The following is a 24480-nucleotide window of genomic DNA, read 5'->3' as shown; positions in this document are numbered from 1 at the left end:
ATGAACAGACATTTCTCCAAAGACATCCAAATGGCCAACACAGGAAAAGATGCTCAACATTACTCTCATCATCAGGGAAATGCAAATCAAAACTACAATGAGATACCACCTCACACCGGTCAGAATAGCTAAAATCAAAAGCACAAAAAACAACAAATGTTGGTGAGGATGTGGAGAAAAAGGAACCCTCTTTCACCATTCCTGGGAAGACAAACTGGTGTAGCCACTATAGAAAACAGTGTGGAGGTTCCTCAAAAAGTTAATAGAGGGGGCCGGAGCAAGATGGCGGAGGAGTAGGAGACCTAGATTTCGTCTGGTCTCTGGAATTCAGCTGAATAGGGATCAAACCATTCTGAACACCTACGAACTCAACAGGAGATCAAAGAGGAGAGTAGCAACAACACTCTGAACAGAGAAGCGACCACTTACTGGAAGGTAGGATGTGCGGAGAAGTGAATCTGAGGCGATATTTGGGAGGATAGACGGCGGGGGAGGGGCCTCCGCCGGCCGCTTCTGGCAAGTGATAGAGCCGCGGAGCACAAAATCGGACCTTTTAGAAGTCGGCTCCGCTGAGGGACGTCGCTCCAGTGGCTAAGCGGGGGTGGAACCCTCGCGGGACAGTGGGGTCTCAGGACCCTTGGGGTCACAGAAAGACCGGGGGTGCCTGAGTGCGGCAGAGCTCCCAGGTATCGGAGCGGGGAAGACGGCTGCAGAGACGGAGCCGAGGCGCGGGCTCTCAGCTCGGGGTTGCCATAAACTGTGATCCGCGGCCCGGTCGGGCCACTGCTCTTGCAGCAGGGACCCAACAGGCGGCAGATCCGGGGAGACTCCCCTTCCTTCCCGGGGAGGAGCGGCGCGGGAACGCACCGCAGGGATCTGCTGGGTTTGGGGACTCCACACGGGGTCAGGTGCCAGAGATACAAACGCTCGGTCACAGGCCGGGTGAGCACGGAGTGCTGCCGGAGACCAAGGACAAGGGAGTGACTGCTTTTCTCTGGGGGCGCACTGAGGAACGGGGCACCGAGTTCTCAGCTCCTCCGGGCGGAGATTGGGAGGCCACCATTTTCGCCCTGGTCCTCCAAGGCTGTACGGAGAGCTTGCAGGGAACAAAAGCTCCTGAGATCAAACCCGAGCAGCTTGCTTAGCCCAGACCGACAAGGGCGGGGCAATTCCGCCTCCGGCAAAGACATTTGGAAACCACAGCAACAGGCCCCTCCCCCAGAAGATCAACACAAACAGCCAGCAAGCCAAGACCAAGTTTACCGATCAAGGAGAACGGGAGAACTCCAGCGCTAGGGGAATACTGCACATAGACTTCATGGCTTTTTTTTACCATGATTCATTAGTTCATCAAAGTTAATTTTTGTTAACTGTTTTTTTTTCTTTTTCTTTTTCCCTTTTTCAACCAACATCTTATCAATCCCTTTTAAAAAAAAAACATTTTTTATTTTTCATTTTTAGAGTCATATTTTATCCCTTCATAGTAGTTAGCCTTATTTTTGGCATATATATATAAGTTGTTCTCTCTTTAAAATTTTGAGATACAGTTTCTTCTAACAGATAAAAATATACCCTAAATCACTAGTGTATGGCTCTGTTCTAGTCTCCTGCCTGATCACATTCTCTCCCTTTTTTCTTTCTTTTTTTTTTTTTAATCTTCTTTCTTTTTTCAAACTTCTTATCTTATCAAGTCCTTTTATAAAATCTATTATAATTCTCATCTTTACAGTCATCTTCTATCCCTTCATTGTAGCAACCCTTATTTTGTACATATGTCTTTCTTCCTTTAAAATTTTAGGAGGCACTTTTTTCTAACAGACCAAAATACGCCCAAAATCTAGTGTGTGGCACTGATCTATGCACTAGCCTGATCATATTTGATCACACTCTGCTTTTTTTGTATTGTTCTGTTTTTGTTTTTACCTTTTTCTTTTCTTTTTTTTTTTTCTCTTTCTTTTTTCTTTCTTTCCCTTTCTTTTCCCCTGGTTTCAGGTCTTTTCGGATTTGTATACAGTATATTTGCTGGGGACGTTGTAAACCTGTTAGCATTTTGTTCTCTCATTCATCTATTCTCCTCTGGACAAAATGACAAGACGAAAAAAATCACCTCAGCAAAAAGAACAAGAGATAGTACCGTCAGCCAGGGACCTACTCAATACGGACATTAGTACGATGTCGGACCTAGAGTTCAGAATCATGACTTTAAAGATACTAGCTGGGCTTGAAAAAAGCGTGGAAGTTATTAGAGAAACCCTTTCTGGAGAAATAAAAGAACTAAAATCTAACCAAGTCGAAATCAAAAAGGCTATTGATGAGGTGCAATCAAAAATGGGGGCACTAACTGCTAGGATAAATGAGGCAGAAGAGAGAATCAGTGATATAGAAGACCAAATGATGGAAAGTAAAGAGGCTGAGAAAAAGAGGGAGAAACAACTACAGGATCACGAGGGCAGAATTCGAGAGATAAGTGATTCGATAAGACGAAACAACATTAGAATAATTGGGATCCCAGAAGAAGAAGAAAGAGAAAGAGGGGCAGAAGGTATATTGGAGCAAATAATAGCAGAGAACTTCTCTAATGTGAGGAAGGAAACAGGCATCAAAATCCAGGAGGCACAGAGAACCCCTCTCAAAATCAATAAAAATAGGTCAACACCCCGACATCTAATAGTAAAACTTACGAGTCTCACAGACAAAGAGAAAATCCTGAAAGCAGCTCGGGAGAAGACATATGTAACCTACAATGGTAAAAATATTAGATTGGCAACAGACCTATCCACAGAGACCTGGCAGGCCAGAAAGGACTGGCAAGATATCTTCAGAGCACTAAACGAGAAAAATATGCAGCCAAGAATACTATATCCAGCTAGGCTGTCATTGAAAATAGAAGGAGAGATTAAAAGCTTCCAGAACAAACAAAAATTAAAGGAATTTGCAAACATGAAACCAGCCCTCCAAGAAATATTGAAAGGGGTCCTCTAAGCAAAGAGAGAGCCTAAAAGCAGCAAAGATCAGAAAGGAATACAGACAACATACAGTAACAGTCACCTTACAGGCAATACAATGGCACTAAATTCATACCTTTCAATAGTTACCCTGAATGTAAATGGGCTCAATGCCCCAATCAAAAGACACAGGCTATCAGATCGGATTAAAAAACAAGACCCATCCATATGCTGTCTGCAAGAGACTCATTTTAGACCCAAAGACACCCCCAGATTGAAAGTGAGGGGGTGGAAAACCATTTACCTTGCTAATGAACACCAAAAGAAAGCTGGGGTGGCAATCCTTATATCAGACAAACTAGATTTTAAAACAAAGACTGTAATAAGAGATGAGGAAGGACACTATATCTTACTTAAAGGGTCTATCCAACAAGAAGATCTAACAATTGTAAATATCTATGCCCCAAACATGGGAGCAGCCAATTATATAAGGCAAATAATAACAAAAGCAAAGAAACACATTGACAACAATACAATAATAGTGGGGGACTTTAACACCCCCCTGACTGAAATGGACAGATCATCTAAGCAAAAGATCAACAAGGATATAAAGACTTTAAATGACACACTGGACCAAATGGACTTCACAGACATATTCAGAACATTCCATCCCAAAGCAACGGAATACACATTCTTCTCTAGTGCCCATGGAACATTCTCCAGAATTGATCACATCCTAGGTCACAAATCAGGTCTCAACCGGTACCAAAAGATTGGGATCATTCCCTGCATATTTTCAGACCACAATGCTTTGAAACTAGAACTCAGTCACAAGAGGAAAGTCGGAAAGAACTCAAATACATGGAGGCTAAAGAGCATCCTACTAAAGAATGAATGGGTCAACCAGGAAATTAAAGAAGAATTAAAAAAATTCATGGAAACCAATGAAAATGAAAACACAAAATCTTTGGGATACAGCAAAGGCAGTCCTGAGAGGAAAGTATATAGCAAGACAAGCCTTTCTCAAGGAACAAGAAAGGTCTCAAATACACAATCTAACCCTACACCTAAAGGAGCTGGAGAAAGAACAGCAAATAAAGCCTAAACCCAGCAGGAGAAGAGAAATAATAAAGATCAGAGCAGAAATCAATGAAATAGAAACCAAAAGAACAGTAGAACAGATCAACGAAAGTAGGAGCTGGTTCTTTGAAAGAATTAACAAGATTGATAAACCCCTGGCCAGACTGATCAAAAAGAAAAGAGAAATGATCCAAATCAACAAAATCATGAATGAAAGAGGAGAGATCACAACCAACACCAAAGAAATACAAACAATTATAAGAACATATTATGAGCAACTCTATGCCAGCAAATTAGATAACCTGGAAGAAATGGGTGCATTCCTAGAGAGGTATCAACTACCAAAACTGAACCAGGAAGAAATAGAAAACCTGAACAGACCTATACCCACTAATGAAATTGAAGCAGTCATCAAAAATCTCCCAACAAACAAAAGCCCAGGGCCAGATGGCTTCCCGGGGGAATTCTACCAGACATTTAAAGAAGAATTAATACCTATTCTCCTGAAACTGTTCCAAAAAATAGAAATGGAAGGAAAACTTCCAAATTCATTTTATGAGGCCACCATTACCTTGATCCCAAAACCAGACAAAGATCCCATCAAAAAGGAGAATTACAGACCAATATCCTTGATGAACATGGATGCAAAAATTCTCACCAAAATACTAGCCAATAGGATCCAACAGTACATTAAAAGGATTATTCACCACGACCAAGTGGGATTTATCCCTGGGCTGCAAGGCTGGTTCAACATCCGCAAATCAATCAACGTGATACGATACATTAACAAAAGAAAGAACAAGAATCATATGATCCTCTCAATAGATGCAGAAAAAGCATTTGACAAAGTACAGCATCCTTTCTTGATCAAAACTCTTCAGAGTATAGGGATAGAGGGTACATACCTCAATATCATAAAAGCCATCTATGAAAAACCTACAGCGAATATCATTCTCAATGGGGAAAAGCTGAGAGCTTTTCCCCTAAGGTCAGGAACGCGGCAGGGATGTCCACTCTCACCACTGCTATTCAACATAGTATTAGAAGTCCTAGCCACAGCAATCAGACAACAAAAAGAAATCAAAGGCATCCAAATCGGCAAAGAGGAAGTCAAACTCTCACTCTTTGCAGATGATATGATACTTTATATGGAAAACCCAAAAGACTCCACCCCAAAACTGCTAGAACTCATACAGGAATTCAGTCAAGTAGCAGGCTATAAAATCAATGCACAGAAATCAGTGGCATTCCTATACACCAACAACAAGACAGAAGAGAGACAAATCAAGGAGTCGATCCCATTCACAATTGCACCCAAAACCATAAGATACCTAGGAATAAATTTAACCAAAGAGGCAAAGGATCTGTACTCAGAAAACTATAAAATACTCAGGAAAGAAATTGAAGAAGACACAAAGAAATGGAAAAACGTTCCATGCTCATGGATTGGAAGAACCAACACTGTGAAGATGTCAATGCTACCTAGAGCAATCTACACATTCAATGCAATCCCCATCAAAATACCATCCACTTTTTTCAAAGAAATGGAACAAATAATCCTAAAATTTGTATGGAACCAGAAGAGACCCCGAATAGCCAGAGGAATATTGAAAAAGAAAAGCAAAGCTGGCGGCATCACAATTCCGGACTTCCAGCTCTATTACAAAGCTGTCATCATCAAGACAGTATGGTACTGGCACAAAAACAGACACATAGATCAATGGAACAGACTAGAGAGCCCAGAAATGGACCCTCAACTCTATGGTCAACTTATCTTTGACAAAGCAGGAAAGAATGTCCAGTGGAAAAATGACAGTCTCTTCAACAAATGGTGCTGGGAAAATTGGACAGCCACATGCAGAAGAATGAAACTGGACCATTTCCTTACACCACACACAAAAATAGACTCCAAATGGTTGAAAGACCTAAACGTGAGACAGGAGTCCATCCAAATCCTAAAGGAGAACACAGGTAGCAACCTCTTCGACCTCAGCCACAGCAACTTCTTCCTAGAAACATCACCAAAGACACAGGAAGCCAGGGCAAAAATGAACTATTGGGATTTCATCAAGATAAAAAGCTTTTGCACAGCAAAAGAAACAGTCCACAAAACCAAAAGACAACCGACAGAATGGGAGAAAATATTTGCAAATGACATATCAGATAAAGGGCTAGTATCCAAAATCTATAAAGAACTTATCAAACTCAACACCCAAAGAACAAATAATCCAATCAAGAAATGGGCAGAAGACATGAACAGACATTTTTCCAAAGAAGACATCCAAATGGCCAACAGGCACATGAAAAAGTGCTCAACATCGCTTGGCATGAGGGAAATCCAAATCAAAACCTCAATGAGATACCACCTCACACCAGTCAGAATGGCTAAAATTAACAAGTCAGGGAACGACAGATGTTGGCGGGGATGCGGAGAAAGGGGAACCCTCCTACACTGTTAGTGGGAATGCAAGCTGGTGCAACCCCTCTGGAAAACAGTATGGAGGTTTCTCAAACAGTTGAAATTAGAGCTACCATTCGATCCAGCAATTGCACTTCTGGGTATTTACCCCAAAGATACAAATGTAGGGACCCGAAGGGGTACGTGCACCCCAATGTTTATAGCAGCAATGTCCACCATAGCCAAACTGTGGAAAGAGTCAAGATGTCCATCGACAGATGAATGGATAAAGAAGAGGTGGTATATATACACAATGGAATATTATGCAGCCATCAAAAGGAATGAGATCTTGCCATTTGCAACGACGTGGATGGAACTGGAGGGTATTATGCTGAGTCAAATAAGTCAATCAGAGAAAGACATGTATCATATGACCTCACTGATATGAGGAATTCTTAATCTCAGGAACAAACTGAGGGTTGCTGGAGTGGTCAGGGGTGGGAGGGATGGGGTGGCTGGGTGATGGACATTGGGGAAGATATGTGCTACGGTGAGCGCTGTGAATTGTGTAAGACTGCTGAATCACAGATCTGTACTTCTGAAACAAATAATGCAACATATTTTAAGAAAAAAGAAAAAGAAGAAGATAGCAGGAGAGGAAGAATGAAGGGGAGTAAGTCAGAGGGGGAGACGAACCAGGAGAGATGATGGACTCTGAAAAACAAACTGAGGTTTCTGGAGGGGAGGAGGGTGGGGGGATGGGTTAGCCTGGTGATGGGTATTGAGGAGGGCACATTCTGCATGGAGCACTGGGTGTTATGAACAAACAATCATGGAACAGTACACCAAAACAAATTATGTAATATATGGTGATTAACATAATAAAAAAATTTTTTAAAAAAGTTAATAGAAATACCCTACAATCCAGTAATCACACTGAGTATTTGCCCAAAAATACAAAAACACTAATTCAAAGAGATACACACACCCCTATGTTTAAGGCAGCATTATTTACAACAGCCAAATTATGGAAATAGCCCGTGTCCACTAATACATGAATGGATAAAGAAGAGGTGGTGTGTACACACACACACACACACAAATGGAATATTATTCAGCCATTAGAAATGAAACCTTGCCATTTGCAACAACATGGATGGAGCTAGAGAGTATAATGCTAAGCAAATTAAGTCAGAGAAAGACAAATATCAAATGGTCTCACTTCCATGTGGAATTTAACAAACAAGCAAAGGAAAAAAAAAAAAAAAAGAGAAACCAAGAAATAGGCCCTTAACAATAGAGAACTGATAGTTACCAGAGAGGGAGGTGGATGAAATAGGTGATGGGGATTAAAGAGTACATTTATCACAATGAGCACTAAATAATGTATAGAATGGTTGAATCACTATACTTATTCACCTGAAGCTAATATAACACTATGTTAACTATGCTGGAATTAAAAACTTAAAAAACAAAGTATCATTTGCTCTGATTTCTGATTTGGCAAGTGTAGCAACAGCAAAATAGTATCCCCTTCCTTCTGTTCAGAAATAAGAGGGTTTAAAAATCAGATTCAAGGGGCAAAAGATCAGTGCTACCCTTCACTAAGGGGCAGAAAGCATTCACATGATAAAGAATAATTCAAGTATTTTTTTTAATTTTTTATTATTATGTTAATCACCATACATCACATCATTAGTTTTTGATGTAGTGTTCCATGATTCATTGTTTGTGTATAACACCCAGTGCTCCATGCAGAATGTGCCCTCTTTAATACCCATCACCAGGCTAACCCATCCCCCCAGCCCCCTAATTCAAGTATTTTTAATAAGTGTTTTCAGAGATTTTCAAGTGTTAAAAAGTTGCTCAAGTAATTCTTAAGTTAACTGTGAAGAAAATATTAAACATCTTAGAAAGTTTAAAGGACAAGTTTACTTACAATTGACATTAGAGTTAGTACATAATGCTGCAGATTCTGTCCATGATGATGAACCATTTTAGCGTCAGCTGTAACCATGACTTCCACGTATCTTGGATAGGATAAGAAACGTTTTTTCCTGGAATGTAACTGACTTCTTTCATCTTCCAAGGATTTATTTTTTGAAGGATATCCTAAAACCATTTCCTTCTTTACATTAAGATCATTCATGTTGCTGTGGTTGTGAAGGGGTAAAGTGGTCTGCTTTATTTGACTTTCTGGGGGGAAAAAAAGAATATAATGCAGAGCCATTAAGTCAGATGGGACTAAAAATATTGCATAAAATAGCCAAAAATTTCATACACATCTGCTTCCAATGTGAAATACAAGGATAAAAAGAAGTTAAACAGTGTTATTATGCAGCAGTATCACGAGGATCACTATTACTAGTAATAAAATATTCATTTTCATAGATTGCCCTAAGAAAAATCAAAATCCAAGTCTTTTTTTTTTTTTTAAACAGCATGACTGTTCAAGAGGCTGCATATGGGTTGCTCTCCAAGTCCTGCATTTCATACTGATTCATATATTCATGATATTTGTTATTAAATTCTTAAATAGTAACATACCAAACTAACAAGTATTAAAATATGACATCTCTCACTACTACCAGGTAGTATTATTTTGGTAATGCTACCTAAAGCAGTAAGACAATAAAATGAAATATACAGTATGAATATTAGGAAGAAAGTTTTCATTGTTTTTCTTTTGCATATAAATGGCTTTTATAACTAAAGTCCCAAGAGACTCATTTTATGACTTTTCAAACAACCTCAACACAGGAAAAACTGAATAATGAAATGTTATTCAGCTATTAAAAAATGAATTAGGTCTGTGGGTCTGATATGGATGTCCATGTGTTTTTTTTTTTTTTTTTTAAGATTTTATTTATTTATTTGAGAGAGAGAATGAGATAGAGCATGAGAGGGAAGAGGGTCAGAGGGAGAAGCAGACCCCCTGCAGAGCAGGGAGCCCGATGCGGGACTCGATCCCGGGACTCCAGGATCATGACCTGAGCCGAAGGCAGTCGCTTAACCAACTGAGCCACCCAGGCGCCCGGATGTCCATGTGTTTTTAAGTAAAAATTTAAGTGTCAGTAATATGTATAGTATGATCTTATTTTTGTAGAAACTTCTGAAGAATACACAAGTTTTTAGCCATAAAAATTTATATAATGAGCCAAAAATGTATGTAAGTATACACCTCAAACTTTTTTTTTTTTTAAGATTTTATTTATTTGAGAGAGAGAGTGAGAGCATGAGAGGAGAGGGTCAGAGGAGAAGCAGACTCCACACTGAGCAGGGAGCCCGATGTGGGACTTGATCCTGGGACTCCGGGATCATGACCTGAGCTGAAGGCAGTCGCTTAACCAACTGAGCCACCCAGGCAACCTACACCTCAAACTTTTAACATTGTGGTATTGGAGGGGGACTAGAAGGTGGGTAGAACTATTTAATTCTTTAACATCTCCGTGTCCATTAAGCCATTGCAATAAATTTGTTTTATTATTGTAATTTTTTAGTTACCCATGTTTTTAAAAACAGCATCTATAACTTTTATAGGCTAAACATTTAATCTCATGTTTTGATATTCATAATTAAGCAGTGTTAACAAATGATAAAATGACCTTTCCAAATATCCAACTGGGCATTATTCAAAGCTCATTTGTCAATTACGTCATCTTTATGAAATACTTGTCTTTATTTACATTCCAAGTCAAATGCTAAATGATGTGCCATCTTTTATTAATAGCAAGTGTGTTAGGACCCAAAAATAATCTAGAGCAAACCATACCCACCAAATCAAGATCATACAATGGATAATCTGCCCACCAGAACATAAGATATTTAATTACATCTATAAATATAACACTTTTAATAGAACAGTGTATCATAGAACACAAGGAGATTGTTGAAAATAATCCCTAATATAAACTACTAAAAAATTTGCTGTTAAACAATGTAATTAAAAACCCATAGTTCTACATAAACGCCCTACTGGCACTTCATATTCAAATTATACAATATTGAATTTTCTTTTCTTATTCCCAGATTTGCTCTATTATTATGAGTAGTAACTTCCTAATAAGCATAACTCACGCTAAACCATGCACTACCATTGAGTTCTTCCTGTCCTTTTACCCTCTGTATCTGGTCACAATGTTTTGCCATTTCGCTTTTAAATTCTTTCCTTATTTTGTTCCTATTGTCAACAGTGTCCAGGTCTCTAAGCTCTTTTAGGTCCTTCTCACCTTAGAATATTAGAATAATTAATGCAAAATTAAACAAAGTCTCCAAAATGGCCTCACCAACTTCAACCCCTGTCCCACCCCTCTTCATTCTTCATTCACATCCACAAAATTCATTTTCAGGAGCATCCCTTTTATCTTGAGAAATTACCACTGATCCACACTGATAAGTCCAAGTCCTTCCCCACAGCCCACCACTAAATAATGTTGTCATACCAGCACTACCCACAAGCTATAAACTCTTTAAACACCAAGAACACTGTTGGGCAATGGGTTATGCCTTTTGTAAGTGCTCAACAAATGTTCATGGAGAGGAAAAAAAAAATTAGGAGAAAGGATGGATAGAAAATTGGGAGAGAAAGGGAAGAAAGGAACACACTGAGGGACAAAAGGTTTGTAAGACCAGAAATTCAGGGTATGAATACTTCTGTGATGTACAATAGCAGCAATTCAAAGATGGAGAGATTGCTTTTGATTTTCCTGATAGCAAGTAAAATACTCTGGTCTCTACATAGGTTAGAACTGATACTTAATGCTCTGTATTGGACCACAGGAACAAATTTTATACTTCTCCAAAAGCATGTAACTATTTTGAACATGAGCATAAAATCAAATGAAGCTTATTCTGGATCATCAGCATTTAAACCACTGGTTAAATGGCCAACAGGGCTCTCAGTTCAAAGAACTGTGTGTGCCCTGAAATAGTGATATCAGATATTATGAAATCTAACTTATTTCCTCAGGATTTAAACTTTTCTGGATTATATGTCCTATTATGCCATGCTATGGAGTTGTATTATTAATACTACTATGAACAATAATAAACCTAATAAGCACTTAAGGAGTAATTTACCATGTACCAGATACTGGTATACTTCATATAAGTTATCTCCTTTATTATTAATTTTGTAAGGTAGGTACTGTTAGAGTCCTCATTTTATATGTGAAGAAAGTGGGAAACAGTAAAGTTAAAGTCAACTATCCAGGTAACAGGTAATAAAATAACTCTGGAACATTTTTTAAAATCTTAGTATTCAATACAAAGACTTATGAAAATCTATAGTCTCCATGATTTGTCAATTTTAGAAATCACCACCCTTATAGAATTATAGCACATAGCTTATAAAGTATTTTATAAAGCTTTATTTCAAAGAGGTTCTCCAGTTAATTAGAACCCCACACACTAGCAATAAATGTGCAGAATATGGACTTGCCCATGACCAGTCAGAACTTGAAACATAAAAGAATCATTACATCACTAGTCCTCATTGCATCCCTGAATCAGTTTCTATTATAGTGCACATTTTAAAACAGACATGTGACACAGGTTACATGCAATTTCAGTAGCCACCAAATAAATGGCATAACAAAGAAATGAATTCAGATTTCCTCAATATTACATGAGAATTCCAGATCACATGACTCTTCTAAAGGTCATATGTGGTAATATGTGTAGAATGTTAAGAATTTAGTAACCAGGGTCATAACGGAAAATGATGTCTCCTACAGAACTAAAAGAGGAACTAGCTAGTCATATTCATAAATATATGGGGTCTAGTGCCTCTTGAATTACAGAATCAGAGCTGAGCCAAGATTTGAATATGAAGTCATTCAGCTCTACTGTGCATAGACTTGGAACAGATCCAGTACTGTCCTTTCACTCTAGAGGCCCTGAAAGAGAAAAAGAACACTGGAAACCCCCAAATTACACCCATTAATCCTACACCCAGCAAGAAATTCTAGTTCCATCTGCTATGTGGGCTGACATGACAAAGAGCACACAAGTCAAGCATTAGAGTAAATACCCTTTCTTCACCTACATTCTCAAGAAGCCACCCCATCAGTTCACTCCAAAGATGTAGAAGACAGGTTTTCCTAACAAGTTGAATCAAGAATCCTTACACAGATCAGGAGTTGAATACAGGTACACATTCATTCATAAATTCAAAACCTTTAGGATTATCTTTCTTGGAAAGGAACATACACTGGTGGTCTCTTTTGAGCTTTTGGCATCCCAACCTTTACACTCGAAGGGTATAGAAAAACTGTGTAATCCTTTGAGTGCTTTTTCCACAACTTCAAATCCTGTCCCTTATCAGAAATTCTAAGCAAAGTGAGACTAAGATAAATTAGCCAACTGACACAAGTGTAAGAATTTAAAGGGACAACTATATACATGCCAATTATGATATTCCAAACTCCTACTCTATGGCTTCTTGAAGGATGTTTGAAAGTCTCAGGAGTTAAATTTATCTGAAAATAGCATCTGAAAATGCAAATAAATGTAACATTTCATTCTTTGAAGAAAAATCACTTATTCAGAATTCATGTTGAACACCGATCTCTAGTGCGTTTTTTTTTTTTTTTTTTTGCAAGTGTGGCTAAAGTTAGAATATAGCATAATAAAACTGACAATAGTACAGAATTCTACCTTATTAATCTTATCTTCTTACCTTCAGATGAGCCTTCATGGCAATCCAATTCTAACCCATATTGACTTATCATGATTTCTTTTTTTTTTTTTTTTTAAGGGAGAGAGGGTGCACAGGTTGGGGCAGAGGAAGAGGCGGAGAGAGAATCCCAAGCAGGCTCCACACTCAACATGGAGCTCAATGCAGGGCTCAACCTCATGACCATGAGATCATGACCTGAGCTGAAATCTAAGAGTCAGACCCTTAACGGACTGAGCTGCCCAGCCAATCCACCACTTCTCATGATTTAACACATAACCTTTTAACTGTTGTCCAAACTTTAGAGGAGTTGCTCCAGAACTACAAGATTTCCCACATTATTGGACAGTCTGCCTCGTGCCTGTAGAATCATTCCAAAAATGCACTGAGGTCATTTTAAGTACTAACTATTCTAATACCTCCCAAAATGCAGTTAGATTAAAGTGGGCATTTGTAAGTATTAAAACCTCTATTTGCTCTATCACCATTCAAGTGTTGCTGTAATACTATTTTTCCACACTAGCACTAACTTGTTAAAAATATCAGCATGAGTATTTCCTATTAGTTTGTCTTGAATGTTTTTGTGGATAATAAAGTTATAACTCCCAAAAATCAAAAAGGTAATCTAACCTTCTACCTCAACTCATTCTTGTCAAATGCTACTCTGGCCATTATAATTAATTCCACCTAGACCTGTCATTCCTGAAATAACTTTTGACTGAAAGTAGAATTCTCATGTGAAATATTCTTCTAATCTTTGATATTTGCTTAAGAGTTTTTAAGAAGAAAACACTAATGGTATTTTTCAAAGTAATTTTAACATTAAAAAACTTAGGTCTAATGAAAGCCAGTCACTGACTAATGTTAAAAATTAAAACTCTGAAATCATAATAGTACTTAATATCTGTATTATGGAATTAACTTATTCATATTGCTTTTCTCAGCTTTTATTAAGTCCACTAATTTTGGTTTGAGATACATGGGAAAAAAAAACTTTGAAGTCATTGATACCGAATACTGTATAAGAATACTAAATTCTTATTTTCAAATAGGTATTTTATGGTACATCTCAGAATTTAATCGATCACTGCGTTTTAAAAAGAATATTTTTGTCAATCTTGATATCAGGATGTTAATCTAACATCTAGGTACATTTATGTATATGCAAACAAAGTTGTAGACTGCAGACTAACAGGTCACAATGAGGGAGTTTTAGCCCTTCAGTTTTCTGGCTCTCTTCCAAGAAAGAAAAGCCCAAGAAAGCAGCCTTCTTGGGGGTAGGTCCAAAGGTCTGGATATTCTCTACATGAAAGTGTATCTGTCGCCTGACCTGGCAATGGGCCCAACTCTTACTGCAGCAGTAATGATCTTCACAAACAGTAGAACACAGGCTGGTACCAGCCAAGAGCATGGACCATGCTTGTGCAGTTTCCCCTGGATTTGTACTCATTGCGAGAGCAGCCCAATCTCCCGTCTCCAGGTCTTTAAATAGGGCAGCAATACTGAATCAGATTCTAATTGCAAATAATTAAAGTCTTTACTTCCTTTTCATGAGGAATTATCACATGGGTAAGCAGTAGAGAGCCAAAGATTAAAATGTACTTTACTAAGCATTTGCAATTAAACTGTGTTTGGTAGACCAAAGGAAAACTGTAAAATGAGCTATATGGTTGATTAGTAATCTAAAACTATAGATAGAAAAATTTACAGTTCTTGCTCTCCACAAGTCTATTGAGTTATCTTCGCTTGTTTAGTCAGTAGATCTATAATATTAAGCGAGCAAAACAAAAATGATGACATCCTTATACGGCTCACATACCCATCATTTTATTCATTCCCTTCAACAGGCCATCTTCTTGCTTTCAACGCAAGGGAAAAATTGCAAACCAAATTGACTCATGAACACACACACAAAAATTTTTTTTTTAAGATTTTATTTATTTATTCATGAGAGAGGGAGAGAGAGAGAGAGAGAGAAGCAGAGGGAGAAGCAGGCTCCTAAGGAGCAGGGAGCCCAATGCGGGACTCGATCCCAGGACTCTGGGATCATGACCTGAGCCGAAGGCAGACGCTTAACCATCTGAGCCACCCAGGCGCCCCACACATACAAAAATTCTAAAGAAATTACCAAACCTAGTCTGGTAAAAACAAAGTGGACTTGCCATTTGAAAATCAATTATCTGGGCGCACCTGGGTGGCTGAGTCGGTTAAGTGTCTGACTCTTAGTTTCAGCTCAGGTCATGATCTCAGGGTCATGGGATTGAGCCTGTGTGGGGCTCCATGCTCAGCATGGAGTCTGCTTGAGTTTCTCTCCCTCTCCAACTGCCTCTGTCCCTCCCCCTGGCTCATGCACAATCTAAAAAATAAAAACCTTTTTTAAAAAATCAATTATCTGAACAAAGGAGAAAAATACATGATCATCGAGGTATATGCAGAGGAAAATAGTTTTGATAAAATTCAACACCCATTCATAATAAAAATTTTTAAGCTAGAAATGTAGGGGAACTTCCACAGACATTGCACAGGTTAGAAAATGTCAAAAGCTTTCCTTCTAAAGTTGGTGATGAGGCAAGGATTTTCACTATTGCCATGTCTAGTCAACTTCATTCTAGAAATCCTTGCCAGTGCAATAAAAGAAATAAAAGGTAGACAGATTGGAAAGAAACAGCTGCCTACATGATTGTTCATGTACAAATCCAAAAGCATCAACAGATAAGCTATCAGAATATATGATCAAGTTTGATTAAAAACAAAAATTGCCTGTATTTTTATATAGAAAAAAATGAAATTTTAAAAATCACACCACTTAAAAAATCTCACCCAATACTCAGTAACAAAAAGATACACAACACCTTTATAAAGATATATAAACTATTATGTGGGAAATAGAAGATATACCATATTGATGGGTTACAAGACACACTATAAAGATATCACTTCACCAAACTGATCTCTTGATCAATAAAATCTAAAAATTTTTTTCCTTTTGCAGAAACCAACAACCTGATTCTAAAATTTATATGTAAATGCAAAGGGTAAATAACCAAGACAACCTTGACCAAGTCAAGGGCTTCTTCTACCACATTTCAGACCTTAGAGTTTGTTTTAAATATAGTATGGTAGTAGCACAATGCATTGACCAACAGAAGTCCAAAATAAATCTACATATAGGGACACATTTCTGAATAAAAGTGATACATTTTTAAAGTTCCTATGAAGTATCTGCTAACTTTAACAAAATAAAGTTTTATTTACTATTGCTTTTCATAGTTTTTTTCTTTTTAAAGTGCACTATTTCGGGATTTTTGACAAAAATAATTTAAAATTGACAGATTGAGCTCTTATTTTCAGATAGGTTTTTTTTATCTATTGCTATATCCCAAAGTTTAAACACAGGACTTTTTTAAAGAAGGTTTTCACAACAGGATTAGTTCCCAACAAAGGCAGCCTAAAAATAATTCATCTAAGTCTCTTCACAATACTTAAGTTTAATTCATGCCAAGAATACTGAACCCATTTCAATTAGCACATTTGAGGTCACCAATCATCCTACTTTGCAAAATTCAATAATTGGTTCCAGATTTTCATATTCTTTGAATTCCTACCATTTAGCCAATTAATCTGTCCTACCTTTTTTGAGAAGTCTTCACATGGCTTTGGGGCACACATTCCTGTCTTCTTACTATCTTCCTGGCCTCTTCTCTTAAATTTTCCTAGTTTAATCCTCACCTCCCCAAGTGCTAAACATTGGCATGCCCCACAGTTCAGTTCTTAGACTTTCTCTTCTGTGTTCTAGTCTATTCCCTATGCGAATTCATACAGCCTTAGAATATAGGAGGATACTCTAATTCCTGTTATTTCAAGTCCAGACCCCCTTACCAACCTTCCAACTTATCTTCTGTTGCCTACTTGACTTGTCTCCCTCTGGACATCTAACTAGCAGCTCAAACCCAAAATGTAAAACAAAAACAAAAACAAAAAAACTCCTGATATTCCTTCTGAACCTGTAGTTCCCACAGCCTTCCCCATTCACAGTAAAACTCTATCCTTCCATTTGCTCAGGCAAAAATTAAAAAACTACTTAGAATAATCTGACCACTCTTAAGTCTCAACAGTCACCTTCTCCCCCCGCCCCGGTTGTCAGCTTGACCATCAAAACATATACTGCATGTGGCTACATCTAAATCCAAGACCTCATCTTTGCTCGGCATGATTACTGCAGTATCCTCCAAACCCTCCTTGCTCTTCCCTTGTTCTGCTGGTCTTTTTCTCCATTTAACAATTTGTGTGATCCCTTTGAAATGTGGGCTGATCAATGTCCCTCTTCTGTTCAAAATCCTTCCAATATTAAAGCCAAAATCCTTACTGTGATTTACAATGTCCTATGTGTTGGGGTGGACTCACCATGAACCAAAAGCAAGTTTAAACTTCTGGCCTTTCACTTACAAAATCCCTTTCCAAGGCCTTGAAAAGAATCCTCGAGGTTTTACATTCATAATTTTTCTTAAAGTACCCCCCTCGTCTGTTTAGTTTTCAGGTCCCACAACCTGGATCCACCCATTAACTACTCAGTCTAGCCTCCCACTACCACTGTGACTTCATCTCCTACACCCTCCCTCCCTCCCCATACTTGTACAGGCTGGTTATGGGACATATTAAACAGGCCCCAGCACCTTTGTAGCTTCAGTGGAGGAGGTACTCAATAAATATTTTACAAATGAAGGAACAAATGAATAAACAAATCCATGTTGGGGCAAGGTTGAGGCCTCAGCCTCCAGAGCTATTAATGCAGAACAACAAGTATCTCCCCTTAGCAGCCTTTTTCTTCACTTATACACGTGGAACAGGGAAAACCTGAACCTGTCTTACCACTGTGCTGCTCCTGCTTTCCTTCTCCTTCTCCCAGCCCACCAGGAGGTGGGAGACAAAGGGCAGACTATTGACCCTACACCATCAATTTTCTTCCCAGCTGAATGCTATGAATTGAGGCTTCCAGGACTAGCAGAGGATATACTAAGGAGAATTCAGAAATTTCTATTTGCTGTTGCAAGATAAGATTTTGAAAATCATAACCTGAATATTACCCTTGGCCTTCCAACTGAGGAATGTGTGTCCCAAAAAGCCAAGTGGATAATCCCAATTTGCTAAAATATATACAGAATTACTGCATACAGTAGAAAAGTGAATCAACCTAAAACCCGAGAAACAGTTTCACACTAAGAATGTTACTGGTCCTGTATGTTAGTTACTAATATCTCAGCCCTGTATCCATTCCACCTCTCAGCACAAGTGTAGCTATTAATCTACTGATGTCAAGAATATCCTTCATTCTGTACTTGCACGTTTGGGGCATCTCCTTTTGTAGTGCTCAAAGTACCTCAGTTTTCCCAATACTAATCGCAATTCTTCACCTGTTGGTGCACATTCTCGTTTTCTCTACCCAGCATCTATTCCTCTAACAGTCCCCAGTTTCAATTTGGATACCTGCACCGCCACTCAGCCTATGATTCCAGTTGCATTGTCTTGACCCCACAAGCAGGGTGGGTCTGGCTGATTACAGCTCTGCTACCAATAACAGCAAATGGTCCAGGCCAAGTCAGGTCAGGGGAGGAAAAAAAAAAAAAAAAAAAAAAAAAACAATCAGACCCTATACCAGGACCTTAGTTTGAACTACCGGGGGAAAGGACTCCCAATACTCACTGGATTAGTGTTGGTTAAAGCCCAAATCCCTTAACAAGGCTTACAGATACCTTCATTGGCTTGCCCCTCCTTACCTCTCCAGCATCACATCATCTTGCCATCCCCTGGTATCCCACACTTTACTACTTTTAGTTCTCTAAGTGGTTCAAGCACCGTCTCCTCTCCAGGCATTTGCAATGCTATTGCTTCCATCTAGAATACTTTTTGCCCTCTCCCTTTCTTCTGACCAATTCCTGCTCAGCTTTTGGGCCTCAGGTAAGGAGTAATTTTTTCAGGTTAGCCTTCTCTGACTTCCCCATCTGATCTACATCTTCGTATGAGGCCCCAAATCATCTTCTGAATGAACCTTGTCTTACACACCTGACTGAGCAGAAAGGTTATTTTGATACTAACAAGTCATCATCTGTTTGTGCAGCAGTTATTATATACATAATGCAGTATTAGTTGCTGTGAAGAATGTAAAAAAAAAAAAAAATGGAATAAAATTCCACCTTTTACCTTCAGGAACAATCTTCAAATAGGTGGGACAGCAGAGGTATATAACAAATTTAAGAACAATGCAAGACAGTGTTAATTACATGCAGAACAATATAGCCCCTAAATTGAGCTACTCCATAGCTCGGGATTCCAGAGACCACATTCTTAATCTTACAAAATTGTAAGCAGGTACATTAGCCACAAAAAAATAATTAAGATGCTAATTATAAAACAATTTAATAGCAATTTTCAACAAAGCAAGAGTCTAAGAATGTACAATTAGTGAAAGACCTAAAAATGAATGACTCTAACCGCATTTTTAATCATATTTTTATTTGTATAAATGAACATCTTAAGTATTTAAATCAACTCCTATTTAGTGTAAAGCAAGGTTTTGTGTTTTTTTTTTTTATAAATTTGAGATGGTATGGAAGGAAAAGATTAAGGAATATTGCATAAAGACTAACTGACGAAATATGAAACAAGCCAAAGGACATACAAGGTGGTAGATCACTGAAGAACAAGCAGTGCTAGGAGGGTAAATGGAAACGTATCCAATCCCAGCAGTGGAGGCTTACATTGCTGTCAAGTGAAAACTCACAGGAACTTTACCAAGTTGCAAAGGGACTAGAAATCTTACCTAGGAATTTCAAAAACAGGAAGCGCACCAACTTAAAGCAAAGATGGAAAAATTCTTAATGGAGGTAGAACAGAATAAATGCACAGTATATTTCAAAGGGTTCACAGTCTCAGTCCCTCCTCAGCAGATTTGATAATTACATGAACCAGAATAAGGTGACAGGAGTAAAAAAAAACAAAAAACAAAAACCTACAACTAGCAGCAAATGAGAAGCTCTTATTTTACAAACCATGGAAGGAGACAAAATTGTAACTGATTTAAAGTACTAGGACACAATTATATTCAAGACACTGGCAGATCTTACTCTCCAATTAAGGGTTATGATTAGGATAGTTTCTCTTATACCTTAAGATTCAGAATCCTCTCCTATTCATTTTCAAGCTAGCACAGAGAAATCACCAAGGAGAAAAAACCTTGCTTTCAAAACTGACAATGAATTTCTACCCAATTTTTCCAGTTTGACGATATAGTATAAATAATCCTTATATAAAGAAAAGATTTAGAAAAACTTTATTCTTAAGAGCAGACAGGTAGTTCTTCCTAGAAAGAACTGTTGTTACTGCACCTAAAATGTAAGGGATTCAAGTTACTTGCCATGTTCGGTTTTCAAAATGAACCTGACTCTGGTTCCTAGCATATTGATTCCCTTCCTCATTTACCCATTTCACATAATTCACCCGATGTGGGAATTACCGCCTCATTAGAAATACTAGATAATATAAGATTTCGGGCAAAATAGAACTTTAAATCTCTGGGACACTGTCACAGATTTAACACAAAATAAGTATCACATATGGCAGATCAATTCTTCTCTTTGGAATACACTACTACATGTAAAGTTCGTTATACAGGCAAAGCAGGCAACTGGCAAAATAAGTCCACTAGTAAGAACCCTGTGTGGGTGGAACAACAGTCACACCACTACTAGGCTTTCCCCCTCAGAGAGCACATCTGTAAGAACGATCGTAGCTCAGAGTTACTTTGAGGATCAGTAAGGGGACCATGAAGAGCACTTTTCTAATCCACATTAGGCAGCTGTACTGCAGGGGATTCACAATCTCAAAAGCTCAATGTGTCAAATTTCACAATTTAGGATTTTTCTTTGGGGACAAAATTTAACTTGAGAACCTTACTAATAAGACTGAAGAATAACTACTTAAGAAAATATTCTGAAGTGTACAAAAGTTAACAAAGCAAAAGGGAGATGTGAATGCCTGAGGCAGATAATTTGTTATCCAAATACACTTCTCTAGATAATAGGATTTTTTCAAAAAGTAACACTTGCTAAGTTTCCATTTTGGCAGGTGTTTGGATTTAGATAAATTTGGACCTCCCCACCACCAAAAAAAAAAAAAAAAAAAAAAAAAGGCTTCTTTGGTGGGGATGGGTACAGATGGAGAAGGAGGTGGAGGAGAGTGGTGGCTTCAAGATTTAGATGTACTGGATCCAAGTGCCACTGAGACACCCAACAAAACATGAGCAGCAGACAACTGTAGGCCTGAGATTTAATCTTAACAAGGTGGAGTTAACATTTAAAGGGTGTATCCTTTAATTAGGGAAGTAGAAAAAAAAAATCATGCAGACGATTAAAAATGGTCTAAAACAGTGGCCACAAAAAGCACTTATTAAAGAGGACACATGTTGGGGCACCTGGCTGGCTCAGTCGTTAAGCGTCTGCCTTCGGCTCAGGTCGTGATCCCAGGGTCCTGGGATCGAGCCCCGCATCGGGCTCCCTGCTCCGCGGGAGGCCTGCTTCTCCCTCTCCCACTCCCCCTGCTTGTGTTCCCTCTCTCGCTGTGCCTCTCTCTGTCAAATATATAAAACCTTAAAAATAAATAAATAAATAAAGAGGGCACATGTTGAATGGAGCACTGGGTGTTATCCGCAAACAATGACTCAGGAACACTACATCAAAAACTAATGATGTAATGTATGGTGACTAGCATAACATAATAAAATTAAATTAAAAAAAATACTTAGAAGATGGGAGAGCAGTAACCAACAGGGACAGAAATGGGAAGAATGCTAACAAAGAAGCCAAGGTGGAAGCAAATTAGGTCAGAGAAGCCAAAGGTGCAGGATAATTACATTAAGAGTCGATCAACAGGGGTGCCTGGATGGCTGAGTCAGTTGAGCATCCGACTCTTGATTTCGGCACAGGTCATGATCTCAGGGCTGTGAGACTGAGTCCCGCATCAGGCTCCATGATCAGCGGGAAATCTGCTTTGAGAGTCTCTCCCTCTGCCCCTCCCCCCACTCAGGTACTCTCTCAAATCTTAAAAAAAAAAAAAAAAGTCAATCAATAGTGAGAAATATTCCCTAAAAATGGTGAGATTATTACTTTTGGCAAGTAGGTCATAAGTGATCTTTGAGAGTAGTTTTAGTAAAGGGTGGGCAGAAGAGTTCTCTGTAGTTATTTATGTATTTAAAAGCTTGAGCTGACTGTTAAAAACACCATTAACAAATGTATTAGCTCAAAATATTGGCCATGGTCAGAGACCTTGGAAAGTTAAGATTTTGTAAACAGGTGGCTAACCAGCCAAATGCAGCTCTTGTGTTTCTTCCCCACCCCCCACACAAAGATCTTAGATTTTCAAATTATAAAATACAAAAGATCTGGTAATACTGGTCTCACATTCCCTGTGCACCTTTTGCTGGAAGCATGCCCCTATGTCCTGGTGGATACCTCAGTGTCCTAATGGCACCTTGCTTTATTCTTGTCTTATAACTGCCTGGTCCCTATAGCTGTGAGATACTGAAGTTAGAAACCTGGAAACTTGACCTTTACTGAAACATTAAATTAGCCATTTACTACCTACTCTAGGTTAAGACCCAGAAAGGTAAGGTCTCAAAGCCAGAAGAACTCTTTCCCTGACTCCCAGCTTCCTACATCAACTATGGCCTCTGCTGACACTACAGACATCCATATTCCCCCAAACTGATACAGATTATTTCCCATTTAAAGATTTAATCAGCATGTAAATGAAATTTACAAGAATTCTCACATGTTCACAGGAATATTATCCATACAGATTACACACAGAATCAAGCTTTTACCATCTCAAAGCTGAGGAAAAAAGCTTTAAGGAAATTATCTTCAATTTACCCTTTTATGTGCATTGTACTTGACATTTGAATCCTTTGGCAACAACATAGCTGCTTTGATTCAGTCCCTTGGCCTTCGGTCTCTTCTCGTTCAAATCCAAAATTATCTTTAAAAAGTAAAGCTGCCATTTGAGTGATACCTTAAAAGATCATAGGATGTCTCGGCTTTAAAACTGTCTCCTCGATGTTTATGGGATAGCCTACAAAATCCTACAGTCCTTCCAGATGTGCATCTGTGGGCCCTCAGAGCCCCATGTCCCCTACTTCCCGTGCTCTTCTCCACACACGTCAGGACTCTGAGCATACCGATACTATTCCCCGCTACTCTGTAGACCTGTTCTAACGTGTATGGATTAAATAATTTCTGATTTGACCTTCAACCACGGGACCAGACCATGCAATGCTTATGTCTACCAGCACACTTGTCTTCACAGGCACACTAAAATCATTAAAAAATCCTCCAACTACAAACCCCAATATCGGTTTTACTTTCTGCCGAACGGAGGCCCTCCCCACCGAACAACTTCCCACCACTGTAGTAAAAAACCCTTTTGCCTAATGCTTTCCCCACACTCCTTTCTGCCTCCTGACCAACCCAGATGCTTCCTCACGTGGCTTGTCATGGGGCATGTCCCCTTCGCTTGCAAATTTTAAGTAAATGCTTTCAAAGGCAGTTATCTCCATGTCTGTCACTTTACCATACTTGATCAAAACAAATCCTGGGTACTTTTAATGCAAGTCCCCCTCCAAGACCACCCTTTTTATTTTGCTTAGAAAATGCTTTGAAAGCCTTCTCGATGGAGATTAAGTGGTTTAAATATCACCTCCTTGGTAAAAACCCAGTGCAGTTGTTCTCAGCCCCTTGAGCTGCATACAATATTGCTCCTAACACAGGGCTGCCTTGGTTGTTTTGTGATTTCTGTTCTTGTGTTCTTTTACGCCCACTGGGCTTTGAGAACCTGAATGAAGAGAATCACTCAAGTCTTACCCAGTACAATCCTTTGCACATATTAGGGACTCAAAGACTAAGAAAGAATAAATTTAGAAAAAAACTAGGAAAAGCACAGAAACTTTAAAGCTGGCCAACATCATCTAAAACCCATTGAAGGACATTTCATTTTCACTCATGTCAAGTCCTGTTTAATAGAACAAATGTTTTAAGCTCCTAACCCCATGACACGGAGATGAGAGCGACAGAGTGGCAGTGGAAGAAAGGGAGCAGGGCTTACTGGGTCTGAGAAACACAGTTTCTCTGTGTTTCTTTCTGCTCTGCCTTGGAGGACAAGCAATAGAACTACACTTAAAATCCAGAAGATTTTTCATTCCTGTCAACCTTTTCAGAGCTTCCGCATTCTGAGGTCTTAGTTTTGTTAGGGTAGATGGTGGTAGTGTTGTGGGGGGTGCAGGGGTTGTTTGCTCACCTTGTGGATTTTCTGTGTGTTTTGCCATTTCTACTCAA

General features: G+C 38.7%; 1 protein-coding gene across 2 annotated transcripts in view; it reads right to left on the bottom strand.

The window, feature by feature from the left end:
* The window catches only part of ADAMTS20 (ADAM metallopeptidase with thrombospondin type 1 motif 20), a 176641-nt gene that overhangs the window by 137095 nt on the left and 15066 nt on the right, over positions 1–24480 (bottom strand). For both annotated transcript variants that reach the window (XM_027591604.2, XM_027591605.2), the window contains exon 4: positions 8363–8619. In XM_027591604.2, the coding sequence (XP_027447405.1) occupies positions 8363–8619 (257 nt within the window). The remainder of the gene's footprint in view (positions 1–8362; positions 8620–24480) is intronic.

This window comes from Zalophus californianus, chromosome 9 (genome assembly GCF_009762305.2).
Source record: "Zalophus californianus isolate mZalCal1 chromosome 9, mZalCal1.pri.v2, whole genome shotgun sequence".
Taxonomy (NCBI): Eukaryota; Metazoa; Chordata; class Mammalia; order Carnivora; family Otariidae; genus Zalophus; species Zalophus californianus.
Note: the sequence above shows the minus strand (reverse complement) of the source record. Positions and strands in the feature narration are given on the sequence as shown.